Here is a 25,560-nt window from a genome sequence, read left to right on the forward strand (position 1 = left end):
AGGATACCATACTACATTTTTCATGTTTTCTTAGACTCTTCTTAGCTGTGACAGTTTCTCAGACTTTCCTTGTATTTGATGATTTTGACAGTTTTGAAGTATAATGGTCAGGTATATTATAGGTTGCCCCATTGTGGGACTTTGATGTTCTTTTTTTTTTTTTCATGGTTAGACTGGGGTTGTGGGTTTTGGGGAGGAGGATCACAGAGGTTAAGTGCCATTCTCATCATATCATATCAAGGGTACTTACTATCATCATGTTTTATGACTGGTGACATCACCTGGCTTAAGAGGTGATATAAGATTTCTTCACTCTAAAGTTACTCTTTTTCAAAAGACTTTCTCTATTTAAAAATTAAGATGATATTGGTACTTTGCCTACGTTATGGACCATCTCTGAGAGCAATGAAAGAGAAACCAGGTATAGGATAGAATCTCCTGGACCAAAAAGATTTGATTTCTGGTCTGGTGACCAAGATGGGATGTGGGCAAGCCCATTAACCTCTCAGTGTCTCTTCCACCCTTAGGAATAATAGCAGATAAAATATTAGCACCATTTGCAATAGATATGCTATTAAAGAAAAGAGTGATACTTGTCATAGATGCTTTCAAAGGGCATCTAATACCAAAAATTGTTCGTTTATTTGTTTAAGTTTTCATTGAAGACTGATTTTTATGGTGATATAAGAAGAAATGATGCCACTATAACATAGTAAGGGACTGCTATTTTATTTTATTTAAAAATTTTTTTTGGCTCTGCCGCTTGGCTTGCAGGACCTTAGTTCCCCTACCCAGGGATTGAACCCGCACGCTTGGCAGTGAAAGTGCGGAGTCGTAACCATTAGACTGCCAGGGAATTCCCTGGGACAGGTATTTTAATGACTGTTTAAAGTTTTTAAAATCAGAATTATTCCTGAAGGCATTCACACCCCCTAAGAGAAGAAAAAGAGTCAAAGTTGAGGTTCATTTTGTGGGCTGTTTTAAAGCAGGGGAAGATGTTTACTAAATGACGCATTTTTTGGCTTGAATTTAATTTGTTCACATTTCAAAAGATTGAAAAAAATGACAGAAAGATTGAAGGATAAACCTGAAAGAAGAAACTAGTATTTCTTTGCCAGTATTACATTAGCTGTACCTAGTGATGAGCTCTTAATATAATTTAAAGAGGTTTGGTGATTTGCCCAAGGCCATCTCACCTAGTCCCCACTAACTTGCTGTCATTAACAGACTCCAGAGTCCATGCTCTCAACCTCTACACCTAACTCAAACCTTAGACAGCTCGAAAAGTTTATACCTTTGTATATCAGTCATGTTCCATAGTTATAAGTAAATGCTTTAACATATTTTTTTCTTTATAACTCCTTTTCTATTTAAAAAATTCAGATTTATCTTTTTATGCTGTTATAGCTTATTTTAGTCATGTCATTCCATATGGAAATGTTCTGAGTTATTCAAAGACAAATGTCATGATAGGACTGATAACTGCTGCAGTACTTTAATGTGTTCCATATGAATAATAAATACGTAATGGGTGAGATACAGTAAAAAATACTCATGTATTTGTGTGTTTAAGACTGTTTACTTTAATGAAATTGTTATGGAACAAATTATTATTGAACAAATTAAAAAGGTATTATTTCTGTCTGTGCTTTTTATAACATGGGAGTCTTAATCTATATGTAAAGAAAATAAAGAATACTTTAATCGATGCATGCCTAATAATAGAGTTCAAAGTTTTAGAATAACTTTTGAAAAAGAAAGCAAAAAGTAAGATTGACTGAATATTCTTTTAATTTTTTACATGAGAATATTACTAAGTAACAACAAATTATTGTGTTTTTGTTTGTTTGTTTGTTTGGGGGGGTTTTCTTTAGCTCTTAACAGATAATTCTTCCTCCGAACAAGGACCAAATAAGGTTTTTGATCTTTGCGTAGTATGTGGAGACAAAGCATCAGGTAACATTAAAAATAACCTCCTATATGTGTTCTCTTGTTAAAATAACTATCTCATTACCATGTTTCTTCTACTGAAAGTAAAAAGAAAAAGAAGCAGGTTGTTTTTATGATTCATATTTGTAGCCTATGAAATTTAACTGATTTTTCCCCAGAGCTTTTTATTCTCCTAAAGGTTTTTTATTTCAGTTTAATGTGATCTTACAATGACATAAAATGCATATTTCAAAGAGTTATGAAAGACAGTTTCACTTTTTGAAAGTAAACCGAACATGTGGAAATTTTTCTGAATGTGAAACCAGTTTTGTCAAAGGAATTGCTTAAAAATTAGTTGTGATCCTTAATAACATGTATAATTAGGTTGTTAATCTACCTGTTGAGTCCTGTTCTCCTTCCAGGAATACAGAGTAACAGATTATTGAGGTGGAAAAGCTCTGGTTAACCTCTGTGTAATGCTCTGCATAGCTGAGCAGGCACTTCTCCAAGCCTATTTCTAGTACTCAGGGTTATGCCATTTTAGTTCCTTCATGCCAGAAATATACACCCATATTTATTCATATAGATTCACAAGTGCCAGTGGGATAAGTTTAAGGGCCTGGCTTGTTTTCTTTAATCTTTTTTATCTTTTCCATAGCTTCATTAAAAAAAACCTCCACTAGAGCTTTTCCAGGAGTATATTCAGTTTGTTAATAGTTGTGCCAAAGAGATGGTTTGTGAAACAATAGGCTTATCAAAGTACAACAGATTTCTCCAGAAATTTAAAAGTGGAACTCACAATGAGGAAAGATTATTAGATTTCAGATACTAACTGACATTATATTCTTTTTTTGGAGCAAAGTTTTTAGAATAAAATAACTTTTTACAGTATATAACAGAACTATATACTTTGTAAGTGATCTCAGAAGTGAAAATAGTTTTTATATCATGGGGTTATGGGTGATTTTGTTTCTTCTCTTTCCCAAATTTTCCATGCCATTGTTAAGATTACTTTACAAAATTTAAAAACTCATACTGTAATATATTTTATCAGAGAATAAGTTTGTGCCATTCTCTGTTTGGTAATTCCTAAAAAAAATTTTTATGTCATAAACTCAGAAATCTCAGTTTCATCTCATGTTTAAAGGGAAGAAATGGGCTTATTTCATTTCAGTGCTGAAATATGTGACTTTTGTGTTTTCTTAAACATTTTGTCTTTAGGGCGTCATTATGGAGCAGTAACTTGTGAAGGCTGCAAAGGATTTTTTAAAAGAAGTATCCGAAAAAATTTAGTTTATTCATGTCGAGGATCAAAGGACTGTATTATTAATAAACACCATCGAAATCGTTGTCAATACTGCAGGTTACAAAGATGTATTGCGTTTGGAATGAAACAAGACTGTATGTATTAGCTTTAAAGGAGAGAATACTTTTTAAGAATTCAGGCACACTCTTAGAAGTGTGTTATAATTAACACGTTAAAATATGTCAAATATATATGGTTTTTAATTTAAAGTTTTCCAACTAGAAATATGTGAATATGTATGTATTTTTTATACATTCAACAAATCTTTATTGAGTGACTATATGCCAGGCATGTACTTTTAGTTTGAACATGGTAATAATAATAAACCAACTAACTAGATACAAGTTTAGTTTTTGATTAAACTATCAATACTAAAGTGATTAATAAGGTAATGAAAATAGCTAGTATTGAGTTCTCATTATGCTTTTACTCTGTGTATAGCGTATGAATTAACTTATTTGTTCTCACAGCAAAATTCTCAGTAGATGCTGCTGTTATCCATGTTACATTTGAGTGAACAGAGGAAATTTAGTAACTTGCCCAAGGTCACACAACTAATAAGTGGCAGAACTTTAATCTTGGCAGTTTATTTTTTCTCAGAAAATGTATATTTAACAGCTACAGTATACCATCTCCTAAGTATCATGAAATAAAATTGCTATAAAATAAATTAAATATATTACCTCTGTTTTATAAGTGAAGACTAAGCAATTGAATTGCTTCTCAAAAGTCTCCCTGCCCTTAACTGAAAAAAGATTTAACTTCGGTCTATTTGTGGTTCTCTATTAGTATTGTTTTCAGTTGGTTAAATATTACTTCATTTTTTAATTCTCTTATATAGGTAATTAAAGGACTCCTAACTTCAGGTTTCCTTTTTGACAGTGAGCTTTTAAAAAATAGGAGCTCTTCTACATTTCTGCCACGGCTGGGGCAGGGAGAGAAAAGAGAACAAGAGATGCACATTGGCCAGTTTTACTCTTTTGAAGCAACTTTTTTGAACTTGCAAATAATTTCTAAAGATTGATGGTTATCTTTGGAGTTCAGTTACAGTAACATCTCCCATTAGCAGCATTGCTGACCTAAAGCTTACATTTGTAATTGCCTGTAAATTCTGCATTGTGATATAAGTTTGACACATTTTTGTAGCTGTTCAGTGTGAAAGAAAACCCATTGAAGTATCAAGAGAAAAATCTTCCAACTGTGCCGCTTCAACAGAAAAAATCTACATTCGAAAAGACCTTCGAAGCCCATTAGCTGCAACTCCAACTTTTGTAACAGATAGTGAAGCTGCAAGGTATAGTAAAAACAACCAAAAACCACATATATTAAGGAGCTGGTAATTTGTTTTTCTTCCCAGTGAAACTAAGGCTAAAATTTGTACTTATTTGTTACAGGTCAGCAGGACTGTTAGATTCAGGAATGTTTGTGAATATTCATCAGTCTGGCATAAAAACTGAGTCAACTATGCTGATGACACCAGATAAGGTGTGTTTAGTACAATTAATTTAAAGCTTAAAATTTTTTAAGCTTTTAAAATTTTTTCCTTTTCTCCTCCATCAATTTGGCCAATAGATTTGGTCTTAAATATTCCCTGTTACAAATTGCTTTTTTTTTTTTAACAAATTATCATCAACGATTTGGTAGTGTCAAATGACAAAACTAAAAGATTTTAGTGATGAGTTTGATGTCCCTTATTTAAGGGAAAACAATCCATGGATTAGCAGATTACAGTGCTCACAAGCAGTGGAGCACTCTTCCAGAGGAAATTTAGTCAAGAGTGAGTTTTATAGAGCATTTGAAGCAGCAGTGAGGAAACAGCTTAATTGGCACAGAGGTTGGGGATTCTCTTGTGAATCTATCGAGTCCTGTTGTCTAGGGTAAGGTGAGCTCACTAAAGCTGGAGCAGGAGGATGGTGACTGGTGTATGATACATTTCCTTGAAAGGTGTTTCCTTTAAGTGCAAACTGACTTAGGTTTAGGTTTGTGAAGTGGACCAGGTCACTAGAGCAGCCTCCGTTTTGCGAGTCCTGATAATACAAATTAACTTTATCAGTAGAAATGTTCATTATTCCACTAGAACAATTATAGCTTCAATGTGAAAATGACAAACATTTAAATGTCTTCCAGGTTTCTTTTTTTTTATATATAAATTTATTTTATTTTATTTATTTTATTTTTGGTTGCGTTGGGTCTTCACTGCACGCGGGCTTTTCTCTGGTTGTGGTGAGCAGGGGCTACTCTTTGTTGCGGTGCGTGGGCTCCTCATTGTAGTGGCCTCTCGTTGCAGAGCATGGGCTCTAGGTGCACGGGCTTCAGTAGTTGTGGCACATGGGCTCAGTAGTTGTGGCTCACGGGCTCTAGAGCGCAGGCTTAGTATTTGTGGCACATGAGCTTAGTTGCTCCGTGGCATGTGGGATCTTCGTGGGCCAGGGATCAAACCCGTGTCCTGTGCATTGGCAGGCAGATTCTTAACCACTGTGCCACCAGGGAAGCCCTCTTCCAGGTTTCTTTCATCTTGAAATAAAAGTCCTCAGAAATAGAAATGTATAAGTATAAATTCTTTATATTCCTTTTGTGTTCTCCTACAGATTTTAGTGTTAAAATACTTAAAATATTTCAGGTGAAGAGAAATTCCTAGCACACCTCTCAAAACATTGACTTGAGTCAAAAATAGGAGTAGGGTTGCATGAGCTCTCATATTATGTATCCAGGTCATCTGGGTTCTCTTAGAGAGTTGGAGCAGCTCTTTATTGAGCAAGGCGTCTGAAAGAAAAAAGGTTTGCTTATTTAGATCCAGCATGTAGAGTTTCTCTAGTGTTAAACATTTTTCCTGAAGACAGATTTCAGAGAGAATATGAATAGTGTTTCTCTCAGGCTATAATGTGATCTGGTTTCATATGCCCTATAAGATTATTCAGTCTATATATGGCCAGATTTATGCTGTTATTTGTTGCTTGATACTTTAAGGCACTCAATACTTGTGCTCTGGAGTCAAATTTCATCTGCCATTTACTAGCTGCATAACCTTGGGCAAGTTATTTGACCTCTTAGTGCCTCAGTTTCTTTCCTCATCTGTAAAATAAGGGATAATAAGAGTGTCTACCTTACAGGCTGAGCTTTAGCATGTTGTTATTAATTGAGGAGATTTGGTATCTTACCATAAATATATATCGTGAGGAATTACATACAAGATTTCACTTATCCTTATCTACATGGTTTGTGCTTAGAATGGTGGTTACAATTTCATTGACATTACCTCCATTAGGAAAGGAAGAGAACTAAGTTTTGTTGAAAAATTACTATTTGCCCAGACACTGTAGTTTTCTATATGTTTTTATATTAAATTGTATTAACAGTCTTGTGCGGTTAGTTTCTGACGAATGGTCCCAAAACTGTCAAGTTACAATGTGAGATCTTTCCACATTAAACATCTAGTTAGATACACATTTTATGAAATGGAAGAGATTATATATAAGTGTTTAAGTTTTAGTTGAAAATAAGAATACCTAAAAATGTTAATTCCTTTTACTCATATATATAAAAGAAGGCTGGAGCAGTGGTTACGAGCATGGGCTTTCCAATCAGACAGTCTGACTTCCCATCCTGCCTCCACTGCTTACTGCTGGAGTGACGATGGGTAATTCTTATCAATAATAAAGGGATGATGATTCCTATTTCACAGGGTTGTTGTGAGGATTAAGTAAAAAACATGTAAGTAGCAATCCTGTAAGAAACTCAGTAACTAGTGGATTACTGAGTAAATGATTCTAGGACCATTCATTAATTTGGGGAGAGCACAAAACTTACTTGCCTACCTATTCAGTGAAATCAGTTTCACATAAACTAAAGAATTGATAGAAGAAATGAAGTTCAGGACTTCCCTGGTGGTGCAGTAGTTAAGAATCTGCCTGCCAATGCAGGGGACACGGGTTCGATCCCTGGGGCAGGAAGATCCCACATGCCGCGGAGCAACTAAGCCCAGGAGCCACGACTGCTGAGCCTGCGCACTAGAGCCTGCCAGCCACAACTACTGAGCCCATGTGCCCCAACTACTGAAGCCCACACACCCTAGAGCCCACATGCTGCAACTACTGAGCCCATGTGCTGCAACCACTGAAGTCCGTGCTCCTAGAGCCCGTGCACTACAATGAAGAGTAACCCCCACTCACTGCAACTAGAGATAGCCCCGCACAGCAATGAAGACCCAACACAGCCCCAAAAAATAAATAAATAAAATTTAAATTTAAATTTAAAAAAAAAGAAATGAAATTCAAGGAAACATATGTATCCTTTTAGGATTAATAACACTAAAAACAAAAACCGTAAGGGTATAATGAGGGGACTTTCTCGGTGGTCCAGTGGTAAAGAATCTGCCTTATGATGCAGGGGACACGGGTTCGATCCCTGGTCAGGGAACTAAGATCCCACATGCCACGGGGCAACTAAGCCACGTGCCACAACTGCTGAGCTCGCACGCCTCAACTAGAGCCCACGTGCCACAAGCTATAGAGCCCACGTGCCCTGGACCCTGTGCGCCACTACCAGAGAGAGAAGACCCGCACACTGCAACTAGAGAGAAGCCTGTGCACCACAATGAAGAGCCCACGTGCCTCAATGAAGATCCCCCATATGCTGCAACTAAGACCCAATAGAGCCAAAAAAGGAAGAAAAAAAAAAAAGCTATAATGAAAAGTTTTAAATATCTGTGGTCCTATCAATAGGCCATAGAAGGCAATGAAGGGCCTTTCATTAGGTTAGGGTAGAAAAATTAGAGCATTTATAAAAGAATGACTAATGAATTGAAGCACATAAAATATATAAAAATCTGAATTTAAAATGATACTCAGAATTCATCTTTCATCGTGAGAGGTTGCTATGGCATTGATTCATTGCTCTAAAAATAGGTAAGTAAAAGAAGAAAAATCAAGCACTTACCTGCCTTTCCTGTACAGATTATATTTCTGGGTAGTCAGAGAGTTATGGATAGAAAGTTTTTTCATAAAAGAATTATAATTTATATGCATAAAAAATACACATTAACAAAAATAAAAGCTGAAGACAAATAGGAAAACGTGCAATGTATAACAAAAGCCCAATATCTTAAATATGTAGAGAGACTTTCCAGCTACACAGTGCCTGATGTTCAATGCATTTAACACAGTGGCTGGTAAAAGTTGGCATCCTAGAAGTCTGTTCAATAATCCACTTTCCTTTTTTTTCTCTTTTCATTAATAAAACATTAATTTTATCCGATATAACTTTAAAGTTTATATAATACGTTTTGGAAATTACTGTAATAATATTATCAGAATTTTAATACTAAAAAGAACTTGAAAGATCATCTAATTTAATGTCCTTTTACAGAGAAAGCAATTGTTACATGGATAGATTAGCCAGTAAGTGCAGTTTTTAGTTTAAGGTAACTTTTGTATAAACATTTCCTAGGAAATGTACCTGATATTTTTAAACTTGTAGTTTCCTCAAGTTACCTCAAAGCTCAGAGCTCTTTGATTTTACTTTTTGGATTTCATTTATCTTAGAGTACTTTTCTTTTGGCATTTCATACTCTAGAATTAGGTATTTCAGATTTAAAAGTTTACTGATACCAATTTGCAGAATTTTAATTTTTTTTTTTTTTTTTAAAGGCTGAATCATGTCAGGGAGATTTAAGTACATTGGCAAGTGTGGTTACATCATTAGCAAACCTTGGAAAAACTAAAGATCTTTCTCAAAATAGTAATGAAATGTCTGTGATTGAAAGCTTAAGCAATGGTGATACCTCTTTGTGTGAATTTCATCAAGAAATGCAGACTAATGGTGATGTTTCAAGGTAAGGTCTGTTTTGATTATGTGTCCTTTTGCTCAAGTGTCCTTTAGTATTTCTTAAAATATGTTTATGTTAAATATTATTTATAGAAGTTTCAAAAAACATATTTCTATTAGACTTAGAAAACTTAAGGCATAAGTAAATTTTAATTCAAAATTCTATTCAATATAAAATGTCCAGCAGGTTACATTGTAAACAGTGAGCCATAAGTGAATATGATAAGATTAGAAATGTAGTCATAAAATTCAGGAATTTTTTTTTTCAGTAAAGATGATAATTTGGTTCTGAATTTTCAGATATCTTAGTTGCCAGATTTTATCTTTTGTGTATTTAAAGTTAAATATTTGTCTTTCTAGGCAGTCATGTTCATTTTCACCACCAATTTCTAGTGATGAAAATAGATTTTAAAAACTTAGTTGAATCAATTACGATTTTAAGTTTATACTTCAGGAAACTCGTATCAGAATTCTACTTTTCCTTCTTTTGGTATTAATACTTAGGATGCAGAAACCAGATTTTTTCAGGCTTTTTTCACACTATTCATCTTCTGAAATATTGAAGAAACTGCATTTAAGAGTCTCAAATAAGTACTTTGTTAAATATGAGATTTTAAAGAACTGTAGAAGGCATTTCATTGTAAAATGTGGGGAGCTATTTTGACTAGTTAATTTGCTAATATTATTTGCCATCCTGATCTCAAATTCTTATAGTTCAGATATAGCTATGTTACCATAAGTTTTAAAGTATTCTCTGAATTTTTAAACAAAATTAAAACCTAACTTTGTGTTGTGTAGAATACAATAAAGTCAACATAAGTTCTTGCCCTTGGTTTTCTAAATAACTTATGTATGTAAAATAAATGGGCTGATACCTTGTAGTATCAAACGTATAACTTGTAAAAGCATATTTTCATACCAAAGCGTAAGAATTTTTCTCCCCTTAAATTACATAAGTTTTTTTAAAAGACTTTAATCCTCTGGTAAAATACATTAATATAATAATATAGTTTTTCATACGATATATTCGAAGTTTAATTTGTTGCTTTTGGAGAGAGTGAGTCAAAGACATCACTGAAATAGAATGCTCAGTGATACACCAAAGTTCTATTTTCTAAACAATTTTTAAGGCCTAAATCTTAACTTCAGAATTTTATGTAGAATTTTCATTTTGTGGAGATTGGCCAAGCTCACAGCTTCTGATGTCTCCTTATAGGGCATTTGACACTCTTGCAAAAGCATTGAATCCTGGAGAGAGCACAGCCTGTCAGAGCTCAGTAGAGGGCATGGAAGGAAACGTACATCTAATTGCTGGAGACTCAAGCATAAATTACATCGAAAAAGAGGGGCCACTTCTCAGCGATTCACATGTAGCTTTCAGGGTATTTCTATATATATGTATATATATATATTTCATAATTCTTATGTTGGTTACCATTTTGATTTTAATTGTACTTTCAAAAATCAAAGTATATTTGTTGTGCTTTTAAAGTCAGAAATACCCCTGATAGAATTTGAGACAGCAGCTAAAACATATAAAATAATGGCTCAATAAAACATCCTGTTTATAAATCATAGTCATTATATCAAATAATGTGTTTAAGAGTATAAAAGTTAGCTTTTAGAAAATTTAGACATTTTTTTCATTTAGACTCTATTAAATATAGTTTTATTGATGGTGGTATTTTTAACTTAAATATTGGCATTTGTGATGTGTTGAATCCACTGGTTTATCCAGCGCCTAGCTACTACTACTTTAGTGTAAACCAGTTATCTAAGACCCAGATATTCTGCTTTTACCAAGTAACTACAAAGAACACAATTAATTATATATTGCCCCAATTAGCTAGCTCTCAGCATTATTTTTTTAATTTTTTTTTATTTTATTTTATTTTTTTTGCGGTACGCGGGCCTCTCGCTGTTGTGGCCTCTCCCGCTGCGGAGCACAGGCTCCGGACGCGCAGGCTCAGCGGCCATGGCCCATGGGCCCAGCTGCTCTGTGGCATGTGGGATCTTCCTGAACCGGGGCACGAACCCCTGTCCCCTGCATCGGCAGGCAGACTCTCAACCACTGCGCCACCAGGGAAGCTCTCAGCTTTATTTTAAGAAGGTTAAAATTATTTAATTCTAACTTCTGTTTTTTAACTTTTTATACTTTAACCACTTGGAGAAGGTACATTTGTAATTTCTTTTTTGCTTCCTTAAATATGTTAATTTATGATGGAAACAATACATGTGGAATACTAGAAACAATGCATGTAGAATATTAGAAAATAACTTTCTGGCATTTGATTTGTCATTCAAATAATATTTGGACCACAGCTATAGAGAGGCTGACCATTGAGGCCCTACATTAAGACCCTGCTGTTTTGACCCCTCCATTTTAACCGCTCTTTATCTTTGCTCTGCCAGCTCTGAGTACTGTCAGCAAATCATATGCAAGTGATTCCAAGTACTTAGGAGATTTCAATTAGCAATGCATAGCAGTCCTGGAATACCTGAGGGTAGTTGCTCTTAACTTTACTGTAGATTATAAATTTCCATGGATTTCTTACAAAAATATGCACAGTTATCAAATAGATATGTGTGCTACTGGCAGAAATAATGAACACAAAATAAATCTAACATTGGCCAGAACTGCATATGATAAAATTTATTCTTGTAAAATTTGACTTGTAGAAATGGCCCAGAGAAAACTCACAGTGACTTAAATAATTCTGTAATTTGATACAGGCAATAAAACATATCAGTGAAACCAATCTTTATGGAACATTTCACCAAAGATAATTTACATGGAAAAAATTAGAAATGTTTTACTTGCACTTTACAAGAAAAAAATTTATGGGGGCTGTAAGAACAGGCAGTGGGAATAATCAGTGTCATTCTTTAAAAATTTGTTTTGGACAGGTGAATTGGGGAAATTAGAACTTTTTTTTCCCTTCTACAATTGGTTTTTTTTCATTCTGTCTTTGACCCGCCATACTCTGGGTATCCTCAGAATCAGCACTATGAAGTTTCTTGCTCTCCTGGAAAGGACAGCTCCTTCCTTCTCTGATTCTTATTTACAGCCTCTTGAGTTTTACTTTTCAGTGAGTTCCCAGCCTGGTACTGTCATGATTAGTTCTCTCATTGAGATTTTATTGTCATGAGTTTCAAGCCCTGATATCTATAATCAAAAATTCAGTCCTCTCAGTTGCTGAACTAACTAGCATTTTGTTTCTCTCTGGCATTTTTGTGTGCAGTGCAGTTTGCACCTGCTTTCATGCACATTCTTTCATTTGAGCCTCACCACGGTCTGTTGAGAAGCTTTGTATTTTTATTGTCGTTTTGTAAATGAGAAGAGGTTTGGAGGCTTTCGTTGTCTTATTGAAAGCATTCCAGACATTAAGAAGAAATAGTCTAATATGTAACTTGCATTTTGATTCTGAAGAATCTAGAACAATAGTAATATTTAACATTTTTATTAAACTTTAGTTTCTGGTGTGATTTCATATACTTTATTCCACTTGATTTTTTTAAATTTCCTATACAAATAATCACGGTGGATAGAATTACCATTTAAAAATAAGCATATGAGACAGAGGTAGGTATTTCTAAAACTGTTCTTCTCTGATGTTCATTATCTCAATATTAGAATCACAGTCCTTCTAGTCACCATGTTTGATGTTTGGGAGACATTGTCATTCTCCCCAAACCTCACTACCTTCCATTCCATGACAGAATCCTAACCATTCTATTGTTTGAATTTCTCGCTTCCTCTTCATTTTTACTGCCATATTTCATTCCTTTACAATTTTTTTACTTAAACTGTTAATAGTAATTAACCTTTGCTTCCAGTCTCCTCATCTTGTCCTGTGCACTGGTAGCAGAGTGATATTTGTTAAAAAAAACAATCCAGTTATGCTTCTGCGCTGCCTAAAATTCTTCAGTAGTTTTCCATTGCCCATCGTTTCTCAGACATGCCTGCCCCTTTCTTGGCCCTCTCTATAGCTCATTCAGTTTCCATTTTATTCCTCTGTTGAGACTACAACACCTAGCTTAGTGGCTCACAGTGAAAGATGCAGTAATATGGTTGCTGAATTACTATGTAATCCAGGGTCACACAGCTAATTATTGACAAGTTGGAAGTATTATAGAATGCAGGTCTGCTAATTCAAGTCAAATGATTTTTTATTTTATTTATTTATTTATTTATTTTTGCTGCTTTGGGTCTTTGTTGCTGCACGGGGGCTTTCTCTAGTTGTGGCGAGTGGGGGCTACTCTTCGATGCAGTGCACGGGCTTCTCATTGCAGTGGTTTCTCTTGTTGCGGAGCACAGGCTCTAGGCGCGTGGGCTTCAGTAGTTGTGGCATGTGAGCTCAGTAGTTGTGGCTTGCAGGCTCTAGAGCACAGCCTCAGTAGTTGTGGCACACGGGCTTAGTTGCTCCACAGCATGTGGGATCTTCCAGACCAGGGCTCAAACCCGTGTCCCATGCATTGGCAGGCAGATTCTTAACCACTGAGCCACCAGGGAAGTCCCCCACAGCTTTTTAGAAGCTGTATCATTCAGCCTGTTTTCAGAACTGCTAGAAAGGTAATTGCAGACAAGTAATGACTTCTAAAATAGGTAGCCAAGTTTAGTTCATGTCAACACTCTTTTTAAAAATCATCTTAATAAATGTGCATAATTTGAAAAATGTGTTTAATTCAATTTATAAACCAGAAAATCCACAGGCATTTTTGGGAAACTTTAACACCTTTGTAGTAGAAATTTACCTTCTCTGTATAGAGGAAGAAATCTTCGTCTTTTCAATCTAAAAGACCTGTTGAATGAATTGTTTCTTCAGCTAGCATTGGCTTTCTGATTGATATTGCTAGAGGTATATCTTGCTTTAAGAAAATTAAGTATGTAAAATAGATAAATTACAAGCCATTTCCTCTCTCTATAAAATAATACAACATGGCAGTCTTTTGAATAATGAATTCTTCTAGTATATATTGCAAGTGGTTTCAGTTTTATGATTAGAGCAACAGAGACTTTGCAACGTTGTCACCACTGTTGTGTAAATCAGGGTGCATCTGTACTTTTAGCCCTTATATCCAGTTTTTACATATTATAAGTATTTCATTTGTTTAAAAGTGATTTTAAACTACTTAGCAAAGGGTAATCTTGTTTTTGCATCTTATTCCTCCCCCCTTAAAACTAGTAATCTTTGGTAATCCCCGACTTTTCAGGCTTTTTTTCCCCTACTCACCTTAGACAGTCCTGAAAATGTATGATAGTTCCCAATTTTTTTTTATATACTTATATGCAGAAACCGTTGCATCCTAATAATTATATTTATCATGCTCAATATCTGCTTACCTACAGTTCTTTTAAGAATTGTCTTAAGTAATGTTATTTTAATTTACTGTTCCAGTAAACATTTCTTAAACATTTAAAAAATTATCTTTTCACACATGGAATTTCAACTGTCAGTTGCCCTGTTGTTTTATTACTTGACACCATTTATAAGTAGATAAACCATTTATGGCTAATATTGAACAAAGGAAGTTAATATTTTTTGCATTTTTATATAACATTTCCAGAGAACTTTGATATCATTTTGATGAAAACCTTTGATCTGTTTGGCATCGTAGACACCTTTGAGAATCTGATAAAAGCTATATATGCCTTCCCCAGAAAAATACATATGGACGTATCCACCCATCCTACCATAGAGGTAGCCACTGTTAACTGTGTGGTGTATCTCCTCCTGTCACATATATAATATAATACATATAAAATGTATATGTGTATATACATACTCTCTTCTTAACATAAATTGGGTCATCTACATATTATTTTGCTGTTTTTTTCTACGTAGATGTCTGTGAAATGTTTTTCCTATGCTATCTCAGTTTATCTTACTAATTTTAATGCCTACAGGGTACCTTATAGCATGGATTATTCTTTTTCTTAGAGATAGAAGATTGGGTTATTGCCAGCATTTAATTTCTCTGTTAAGAGTGGTGCTGAAATGGACATCCTTATATGTGCTTTTTTGTGCACATATGCAAGTATCTTTTTGGAATAGAGATTTAGAAGTGGCACGGTTAGGTCATAGGATAAACTCAATTTAAAAATTTTGATAGATACAGCCAAATTGCCCGTCACTTTACCAATACTCAGAAGTATGTGTTTCCCTGTATCATCACCTATGCTTGATATTATTGATCATTTTAATAATTTTAAAATAGAAAAAAAGTTTCTTATGGATGAAATTACATTTCATTTATAGCAATAAAAGTTCTCTTTAACAAGATTTTCAAAAATGCTTTTAGAAGTATTTTGATGTAGGATATTTATTTCCAACACATTTAAAATAATTACCTACGGTCTGCAGTACAGACTGATAGATAGCCTGTGAGCATTATGGCCACAGACACATTTTGTTTTACCTGTAGATTAAATGGGGAGATTTTACAAAGAAGCTGCTCTTTGAAAACTTGAAAGAGCTGGTAGTACTGAGCCCAGATTCCCATAAGTTTTCAGTGTGTTGAATTCAAGTCACAGTCGTGCCCTTTATCTGGGAATATGCACTTTCCAAATGGCATCAGCAGGCTCACTTCACTCATTATTCTCCTGACCCTGTAAGCATTTGAATTTGCTATCCCCGTAGCCTAAATGAAAGGGACATTTAACATAAAGGATTGCTCCTTAAACTGAATTTGTTGTATATCACTGTTAATGAAGGGAGGGAAGGAAAAGACATGTTGTTAGACCAAGACAAAAAATAATTTTTAAAAAACAACCAGATGTCATGGTTGGTATTTGTTAAGTGGAATTCTGCTTTATCTGAATTTGCTTTGTTAGAAACTGTGGTCTTCTCATTTATTCTAAATCCTATTTTTAGCTGTAAAATCTAGTGACTTGGATTATTTCAAGATTTGCCTTTGGGTTAATATATTAGTTATTTGATATGTTTACATTTAACTTTTTCAAAGAAATGATGATTTAGAATTGTCCGACGTAAGATATCTTACCTCAGTCCCTGTTCGCACTAGCTCACCATGCCATCTCCTATGCCTGAGTACCTGAATGTGCACTACATTGGGGAGTCTGCCTCCAGACTGCTGTTCTTATCAATGCACTGGGCACTTTCGATTCCTTCCTTCCAGGCTCTAGGGTAAGTGTCTTGAAGTCCTTGAATATAAGTGTGATTTTCTAGCACAGACGTACATTAGGCAAGAACTTTTATTTTGGGAGGATTTGATTAAAGGGGGGGGAAATTATATAACATTATAACTTGAAATTTTGTCATTTATATGATGAATCATGACAGGTGGTATTTACTGTATATTATTTTTATATGAAAGATTATCTGAACTTCATAATTTGACTAAGTTAATAATTTGAATGAAGTAAATGCAGTGGATCTGATAAATCATGGCCAGCATTTGTAATAGGCCATCTTTGATTGGCTTAAATTAGGGAGGCTCTAGGGATGTCTTGGGGTTGTTGTTTCCCTCTACCACCACTGTTTCAGTGTCACCTCAGGCTTGTTAATAAGGTGCTGAAACTTGTATACACTGAATATGTTTGAAAATAGAATCATGTGGTTGCCCAACAAAAAGGGTAAGAAAATGTAAATTACCCCATACCACCACTGTGATGATTTGGAAATTTGGTTTGCCACTAAAGGGCACATCTGTACTCTGTTTGAATTAGATGGTAATGGAAAATGGTCTACTGTAAGAAACCCGAGCTTTATCTAAAGTTTGCCAGATTTACTTATATTGCTTTAAAGTAACTGGGATGAAGAAGCAAAGAGACCATGGAAAAAGTTAAGCCCATAGTTAGAAAAGTATTGTTTGAGTTGTAGGACCTTACTCTACAATATGATTTCATAAACAGTTCAGTTTCATATCCTGTACATCTGTTTTCCCATTCGCCAAATAGGAATAATAACTGCTCATTCTTTATCCTTAGAGAATATTTTGAATATAACTAAAAAACATATCTGAATCATGACTGTAAAAGGCATATATAGAACCCCACTATAATTTGACTTATTAATCAGTGTTGGATGTACCATGCATTAAATCATGTACTTAAATAATATAGTTGCATAGACTAAAAGCCTGATTTAGAATGGTTAACCTTCCATTTAAAATGATTGATAGCCCTCTCTCTCAAAATAACATTTAACTTTTAGGATTTCTCCAGTCTGCTTAAGAAAAAATTAAAATACAATGTAAATTTACATGTTAACAGTTTATTTATTTTAAAGCATTAAGTGTGATTCCTTAAGCTTGTAACTGGCATACATATGCCTTGAAAAGTAACCTGGTGATATTTTTCATAATAGGCTATCAATTATTATAGTAAAAATCAAAAGGAAAGATGTAGCAGGGAGTGATTTGAATTCCTTGAGTTGGTTATAACACCATTGATCTTAAGTATGTCTGTTAAATTGAGTGTGATTATCCTATAGAAATAGTCCGAATGTTGGAGAAACCAGAAATGAAGCCTGGAGTTTCCAGTTATAATATAATTTTATAGTGGCAGCCACAATTCCCTGTGATCTGTATTGAAAAATCAGTTTCAATATAACTGCCACGGAACTCTTTGCAATTAGAATTAACTATTGTGTAGCATTTGAAGTCATTAATTGCTACATAAACTCTTATTTATTATCACTATCTAGATAATTTATAGTTTGAATTAATCAGATGGATGACAACTAAGTACTAATGATGGGAAATTCTTTTATGCTGTAATAAAAGCTATTCTGAGTCTCCTAGAAACTGGCATTGCTTGCATTTTTATCTCTAGATACAAAACTTGGAAACAAAGCCCTAATTTTACAGAGAGAAACAAAGCAACGTTACTCATTTTCTAAAAGTCAAGTTTGTTTTGGTCAATTTAATGGAAGGGAACAGTAGTTTAAAGACTCTTATACAGTGGGTAGTTAATACTATTTGTATTTTACAATCTTCCTCTGTTTTACAAGGATGTTACTTTTCTGTTTAAGATTTGTAGTTTCAATACTTACAGGAATTCAGTTGTTTTTCAGTTCTATCTGCATAATTTAGGTAAGTGACTACAGTAATAGATTCATTTGGCGGGAGGGGCACTGGACATGATTTGTCTGGAGTAAAGGCAGCAGTCCTCTTTAACTAGATTCTTGTAACCGAAAGTTCCAAGCTATCACCATTTGCTACAGGAGACTTTACTGAATAATTTAAAAACCTTCCATTAAATGCTAACCCTGAAAGTTGACTCTTTAAAATCCCACTGAAACAGAGTAATGTTTACTATAACTGTGGGTTTGAAACCAGTTCTCTTGCCATATCACTACTTTTCCCTAAGGAAAAAACAGATGCTACCAGGTAAAGTATAATGCCTTGCTTATATAAAGCCCAATGGTTAGGTTATCCCCAGGTATAGGTGAGTTCAAAAGTCATATTCCTTTATCAAAATAAATAGCATAAACGATGATCTGATCTCTGATTATGAGTACTACATACATATTTTAATGAACATTAACAATGTAGTACAATTGTTAGAGGAAAATACCTATATCTATTTGTGAACCTATATCTATTTGTGAAAGAAGTTATGTTTACTGTTATGCAACTTATTGTATTTATTAACACTTGCGTTGCACCTGACTGCCTCCTCTACCCAGCTCTTTTTGCTTCTCAAAGGAAAGATGTTTTGCAAATAGGTGGTATAATGTGACTACAATAGTCATTTGTTTGTTTTCCCTAACAAGAAAAAACTGGCAGCACACATGCCCTTACACCACAGATATTAGCCTTGAATGGAGGAGGTCTCTGCTGAGAAATGTAACTGTAGCATTTTACTTCCTAAAATTTGTAATGATTTATTTTAAAAAAGCGTAGACTTTGACCACCTTGGTTCAAATTCTGGATTTATTCGTTTGCTAGCTCTGTTATTTAACTGAGGCTCCACTTCTACATCTGTAAATTAGCAGAAATGCTTCCTTGCAGGTCATGCTACTTAAGGGAGCTGATCGGTGTAAACTTCTTCAACGCAGTGCTGCTGACAAAGTAGATAGTAAATGCTCACTTTCCTTCATACTCTTAGGAACCTTCTTTCTAAAGGAGACTTGCTGTTTTTCTTTCTGAATGAACTTTGAAGAAACATACTTGAACAATATAGCTAACTGTACTACAAGGATTTTATGTTTTGGATAAAAAGTGTAAATAGAGGGACTTCCCTGGAGGTCCAGTGGTTAAGACTTTGTCTTCCAATGCAGGGGGTGCGGGTTTGATCCCTGGGCTGGGAGCTAAGATCGCACATGCCTTGTGGCCAAAAAACTACAACATAAAACAGAAGCAATACTGTAACAAATTCAATAAAGACTTTAAAAATGGTCCACATCAAAAAAAAATCTTAAAAAAATGTAAATAGATATCTTTCTATAATTGATCTCTGCGTTTAGCTCTTTCACTTTTCCTTTGGAAACAAAATAATCTGGTGGTTAATTCCTCAATTGCCACTTTTCATCTTTTTTCCTTAGGGGTACTCATCCTTTGCACTGATACTCCTTAATGTTTTCTCTGAGTCTTCCTCAACAATGCCGACATATTTTCTTACTAAGAGCTGTAGCACAGGCCATTAAAAACTTTGACTTTTTTAATCAGTTGGCTCTGTTCTTTTCCCTGTTCTTTGTTCACTGGTTGATTACCTTGGTTAGCTGTTTCCTCTTTTAAACTTCAGAATCAGCGGTTAAGGTGAAAACCGAATTACTTCAGACTTTTCCATCATGTTTGCTTTTAACCTTTTCCTCATGTTTGTAAAATGTTAAAGTAATACTTACGTATAGCAATATAAAGTAAAACTTTACTCTCCAGAGGTAACTAACCCCACTGTTAAAGTTTGGTTTCCTACCAGATCTTTTCCATGCCACATTCAATCAAATACACAAACACTTACACATCCTATTCTTTGCCTTTCTTTTTACACTTATATAATGGACGTCTTATATCAGCATGTGTATTCTCCTATTGTTCTTAATGGCTACCTAAGTATTCCATTTTATGGATTTATTATAGTTTACTTATCCCTTATTAGTAAACATTTGGGTTGTTGGCTAGTGTTTTCTGGTGGTCATGTTATATCCAAAGCTACAGTAAGCGTTGTAGCATTGTATATATATATTTTCCTACTTGTGTTAGTATTTCTACAAAATAGCTTCTTACAACTGGAATTGTTGAGTCTAAGAGGGTATATACATTATAGTTTTTTGGCAGGTACTACCAAATTGTCCTCCAGAAAACTATTCAGTCAGTTTATGCTTATACAAGCAATGAATGAGAATGAATGCTTATTTCCTCACACCCTCCTCAATACTGGATTTTATCCATCTTTTCTGATAAATGAAAGTAGTATCTTGTTATCTTTTATTTCATTTGATTTAGTTTGAAAATGAATCTTTTTCTTTTTTTCTTTGGTCATGCAGCTTGCAGGATCTTAGTTCCCCAACCAGGGATTGAACCCGGGTCCTTGGCAGTGAGAGCACGGAGTCCTAACCACTGGACCACCAGGGAATTTCCAAGATTGAAATTTTAATCATTTTTATATGGAGATTTTTTTTAAATTTATTTTTGGCTGTGTTAGATCTTTATTGCTGCACACAGGCTTTCTCTAGTTGTGGGGGGCAGGGGCTACTCTTTGTTGTGGAGCGTGGGCTTCAGTAGTTGTGACATGCAGGCTTCAGTAGTTGTGGCTTGCGGGCTCTAGAGCACAGGCTCAGTAGTTGTGGCACACGGGCTTAGTTGCTCCGTGGCGTATGGGATCTTCCCTGACCAGGGCTCGAACCCATGTCCCCTGCATTGGCAGGTGGATTCTTAACCACTGTGCCACCAGGGAAGCCCTATATGGAGATTTAAAAATACTGATTTTCTCTTCATTTAAACTTTACTTTCAAATAGATTTTGATAGCGAATTTCTAATGGCAAGTAATTCTTCCCAGATACTGAATGGAAATGAGAGATCAGCTTGGAGATAAAATTTCACCTGAATAATTCCCACTGAAAAAAATTACTTTCTGTACTCTGAAGTTGACAATATTAGCATTTGTTTGAATATATTCAATTCTTAAATAAAATGTAATGTTGTAAAGGTGGCTATGGTTCTTAACTTGATGAATGATTTATGTTAAATATGCTGATTATCCTATCGATTATCCTAATTTTAAAGATTTATTAAGAAAAAGGTTTAAGTGCCTTTTATCAGGATGTACATATTTCCTATAGGATGTTCTTAGCACCTTAAATCTCTTTAGAGCAAGGGAAAAGAAATCTCATTCTTTTGTTACCTTGTTTATAATAAAGTATATAGTTCTTGGTTTAAAGATTACTTAAATGGAAAATGGTTGTGAGTTCTCACTTCTGCCTATTCTGTATCCCCCACAATCAGAAATCATTTGCAGATTCATTTTATATGCTGTCTTCTGTGCAGTTCACTGAGATACAGAAATGAATAAAGGAGTCTGTGCATTCAATGAGGTTTTAATCTAGTATAGGAGACAGATTCCTAAACCAATAAATTAGAATACCATGAAATAAGTATAAAATATAAGTATATTTATGGCACTGAAGGGGTGTAATTAACTATCTTGGGGAGAAGAATGTGGTAAGAGAATGTTTCAGTTAAAAAGTGAGCTCTGGGACTTCCCTGGCGGACCAGTGGTTAAGGCTCTGCGCTTCCATTGCAGGGGGCACAGTTTCGATCCCTGATTGGAGAATTCACATCCCACATGCTGTGCAGCACAGCAAAATATAAGTGAGCTCTGAGTTATATTTTGAGGGATAAATAGGAATTAGCCAGTAAAACAAATTGGGGAAAGCGCATTCCAAGAAGGGAGGGCAGCATTTAGTAATTCAGTCATCAGTTTTTATTGAACACCTACTACATGCTGGTTATCACCTCAACAGGTTTACTATTGTTCTTCCCTCTTCCTGGAATACTAGTTCTCTAGGGTTTTTTTGTTTGTGTTTAAGTTCTTTCCCATCTTTCTCTACTTAGATATCAGCCCCTCAGAAAGGCCTTCTCTCTACTCCCACCCCATTTTCCAATGCATCATCCTACTTTATAGTAATGTAGAATTTTCATTACCAGAAACTAATGTTTGTATAACCGTATATATATGTGTGTGTATAATATTTATATAAAATATTTGAAGTGTTTTTTTTTTTATTATGTTTCCCTTCTGTTTCATGAAGGCAGACTTTATTCATCTTGTTTATTGCTTTTTCTCCAATGCCTAGAACAGTACCTGGCATATACTTTATTGTTATGGCCTATTCACATAATTCTTATATTTGTGTCTCATAACAACTCTTTGAGCAAGATATAGGGCATATAGTGTCTCTGTATTTTATATAGTTAAGCAGCTGAGACCCAGGACTCTTATTTGCCTAATTTCAGTCAGTGGATCTAGGCTTCATAACCCTGGTGGCTTGACTCCTATTCCAGTACTTGTTTTACTTTCTCAAGCTGCTGAGATTTTTTTATTCAGAAACTCAGGAAAAGCCTTCTGACCTTTCTTATCTTTGCTACTCCTAGCAAAATCTTTGGTGTCTCATTTATGGGATACTTATATCTCATCTGAAACATAGAATAAACCAATTCTCCCAGGAAATTGGTTGGTTATCTGTCATCAGATAATTCTAACTGCCCTTTTTAAGAAGGTTTTTAAATGTATGCTTTTGCTTTTAATTTTTTTTTAAACACCTTTACTCCATCTGTTTCCATGAAATGTGGGCTTAAAGCCCCAACACTTAGTTTGAAATACTACTTGCAACTGTTCTTATAAACTGGCTGATTGATTAATGAACTAGCAAATTAAATTTCTAAACCTTATCAACTAAAGTCAGGTACACAAAATAAAGAATTGATCAAGTCCATTCCCGGTTGGCCATTTAGAATAATTTTAGTTCAGTAACATTGTATTTTTAAATATATGAGTCAGTTGTAAAGTTTTATAAAATGTATTTTAATATTTGATATTTGTTTATTTTGTTTTTATAGGCAAGAAAACAGTATATTATTGGTGAAAGCCTACTGGAATGAACTTTTTACTCTTGGTCTTGCCCAGTGCTGGCAAGTGATGAATGTAGCAACTATATTAGCGACATTTGTCAATTGTCTTCACAGTAGCCTTCAACAAGGTAAAAAGCACCTTACTTATTTCCTTTGCTAGGATATAAGGGGGGGCATCAGTTTTATAGTATTATGTTTAAAGTTAGGTATTAAAAGATACCAACATCCTTTTTACTTTAGATAATTTTTACATTTTGATAAATTCATTCATTAATCACCCCAAAATAGTTTTAAATGAGAGAACAACAAAACTGAAACAAGCGTATTTAAGTGCTATTTCTGATCAGGCCTTGTGAATTTTTTGTACTTGGATATACATTCCAAAGAATCCAGGGTAAGTTATATAGAGATGATCAAATATTTATAAATGTATACTTCCCACCAGTTGTTTTTTTTTTTGGTGGGGGTACTGTGTTGGGTCTTCGTTGCCGTGCATGGGCTTTCTCTAGTTGCGGCGAGCAGGGGCTACTCTTTGTTGGGGTGCACACTCTTCTCATTGCGGTGGCTTCTCTTGTTGCGGAGCATGGGCTCTAGGCAGGCAGGCTCAGTAGTTGTGGCTTGTGGGCTCTAGAGCACAGGCTCAGTAGTTGTGGTGCACGGGCTTAGTTGCTCCGCGGCATGTGGGATCTTCCCGGACCAGGGATCAAACCGGTGTCCCCTGCATTGGCTGGCAGATTCTTAACCACTGCACTACCAGGGAAGTCCCCCCACCAGTTTTTAAACTGCCTTTCTTCATTGTAGCCCTTTGAATCCCAAGATAGGCTAAACTTTTTTTTTTAGTCAATTCATCAGGATGTATTCTCTCACTTAAACGGTACTAAAGAGTCACAGAATAATCCTAAGTCTTTTTCCTTTTCTTGATGCCAAGGTGATTACAACTCCCATTCATTTGAGGAGACAGGCAGGCAGGCACTGATTTATAAATGTTTAGCTTCAGAATGGCTTGTGACTAACCAAGAAGGTACCCCATCCTCAAGTGGGAAGAACTACTTTTTTGAGTTCAGGAATAATTTATAAGTTGAGAATTACATTTACTTCCTTTGCATATTCCATTTCCCATTGTTTTACATTATTTTTAAAATATCTGCTTCCTCCTCTTATTTAAGGGCAGAGAAATAACCTTAAAATCTCATCGACAGTAGATCTACCAGAAGGCAGTACTATATAAACACAATAAATTTTAAAAGTTATAAAATTTTATTTTACTCAGATTTTCTTTGATCTTGGCAGTATTTTTTGCTATTTGTTTTTGTTGTAGTAGTATGGGTAACTTAAAAATCTAGATGGGGGCTTCCCTGGTGGCGCAGTGGTTGAGAGTCTGCCTGCCGATGCAGGGGACAAGGGTTCGTGCCCCGGTTCGGGAAGATCCCACATGCCGCGGAGCGGCTGCGCCCGTGAGCCATGGCCGCTGAGCCTGCGCGTCCGGAGCCTGTTGCTCCGCAACCGGAGAGGCCACAACAGCGGGAGGCCCGCGTACCGCGAAAAAAAAAAAAAAAAAAAAAAAAAAGAAAGAAAAATCTAGATGGTTTTGCTTATTTTTTTCAACCAATATAAGCTTAAATAAAACCCTGTTACCAAAATTTGAGTCTTTTGTACTTTGGTTGGTTGGCCAGTTTTTTAGTCTTTATAGCTTATCTTTTCAAAGGTATGTCTTGAAAGGAAACATTACATTTAGGGTATTTTATATTAACAGCCTTTTGTTTTTTCTCGAACAACGTCTGAAGATCATTAATTATTTCATTTAAACTTGCAGAGATACTGAATTTTAAACATTTTAAAAATTGGTTATATACAGAGCTGGAAATTAGAAAGAAATATATTGGATAAAAATAGTCATGCATTTTTGCTGAAAATTAGAAGCTTTTGTTTGTTTCCTTGTTTTTAATTAAAGATAAAATGTCAACAGAAAGAAGAAAATTATTGATGGAACACATCTTCAAACTACAGGAGTTTTGTAACAGCATGGTAAAACTCTGCATTGATGGATATGAATATGCCTACCTGAAGGCAATAGTACTCTTCAGTCCAGGTATATAAACATTTACTTTTTCTTTAAAATACAGTGTTTGAGGATGTGTAGAAATTAGAACCCTCATGCATTGCTTGGGACTGTACATTGATGCAAAGTGGAAACAACCCAAGTGTCCATCAAACGAATGAATAAACAAAATATAATATATAGATACAATGGAATATCATTCAGCCATAAAAAGTAATGAAATTCTGATACATGCCACCATGGATGAACCTTGAAAACAGTATGCAAGTGAAAGAAACCAGTCACAAAAGACCACATATTATATGATTCCGTTTATCTGAAGTGTCTAGAATAGGCAAATCTGTAGAGAGATTAGTGGCTACCAGGGACTAAGGAGAGGGGAGAGTGGAGAGTGACTGCTGATGG

The 25,560-nt window shown here is 34.9% G+C and overlaps 1 protein-coding gene across 4 annotated transcripts in view; it reads left to right on the plus strand.

The window, feature by feature from the left end:
* The window catches only part of NR2C1 (nuclear receptor subfamily 2 group C member 1), a 42,745-nt gene that overhangs the window by 10,954 nt on the left and 6,231 nt on the right, over nt 1-25,560 (plus strand). Inside the window, exons 4-12 of one of the 4 annotated variants that reach the window (XM_032646328.1) lie at nt 1,875-1,956; nt 3,151-3,330; nt 4,382-4,529; nt 4,630-4,720; nt 8,881-9,065; nt 10,275-10,428; nt 16,085-16,206; nt 23,085-23,224; nt 25,048-25,185. In XM_032646328.1, the coding sequence (XP_032502219.1) occupies nt 1,875-1,956; nt 3,151-3,330; nt 4,382-4,529; nt 4,630-4,720; nt 8,881-9,065; nt 10,275-10,428; nt 16,085-16,206; nt 23,085-23,224; nt 25,048-25,185 (1,240 nt within the window). Of the gene's footprint in view, nt 1-1,874; nt 1,957-3,150; nt 3,331-4,381; nt 4,530-4,629; nt 4,721-8,880; nt 9,066-10,274; nt 10,441-16,084; nt 16,207-23,084; nt 23,225-25,047; nt 25,186-25,560 lie in introns of all 4 variants that reach the window. The other 3 variants (XM_032646329.1, XM_032646327.1, XM_032646330.1) reach the window with 3 other exon arrangements.

This window comes from Phocoena sinus, chromosome 10, assembly GCF_008692025.1.
Source record: "Phocoena sinus isolate mPhoSin1 chromosome 10, mPhoSin1.pri, whole genome shotgun sequence".
NCBI classification, from domain to species: domain Eukaryota; kingdom Metazoa; phylum Chordata; class Mammalia; order Artiodactyla; family Phocoenidae; genus Phocoena; species Phocoena sinus.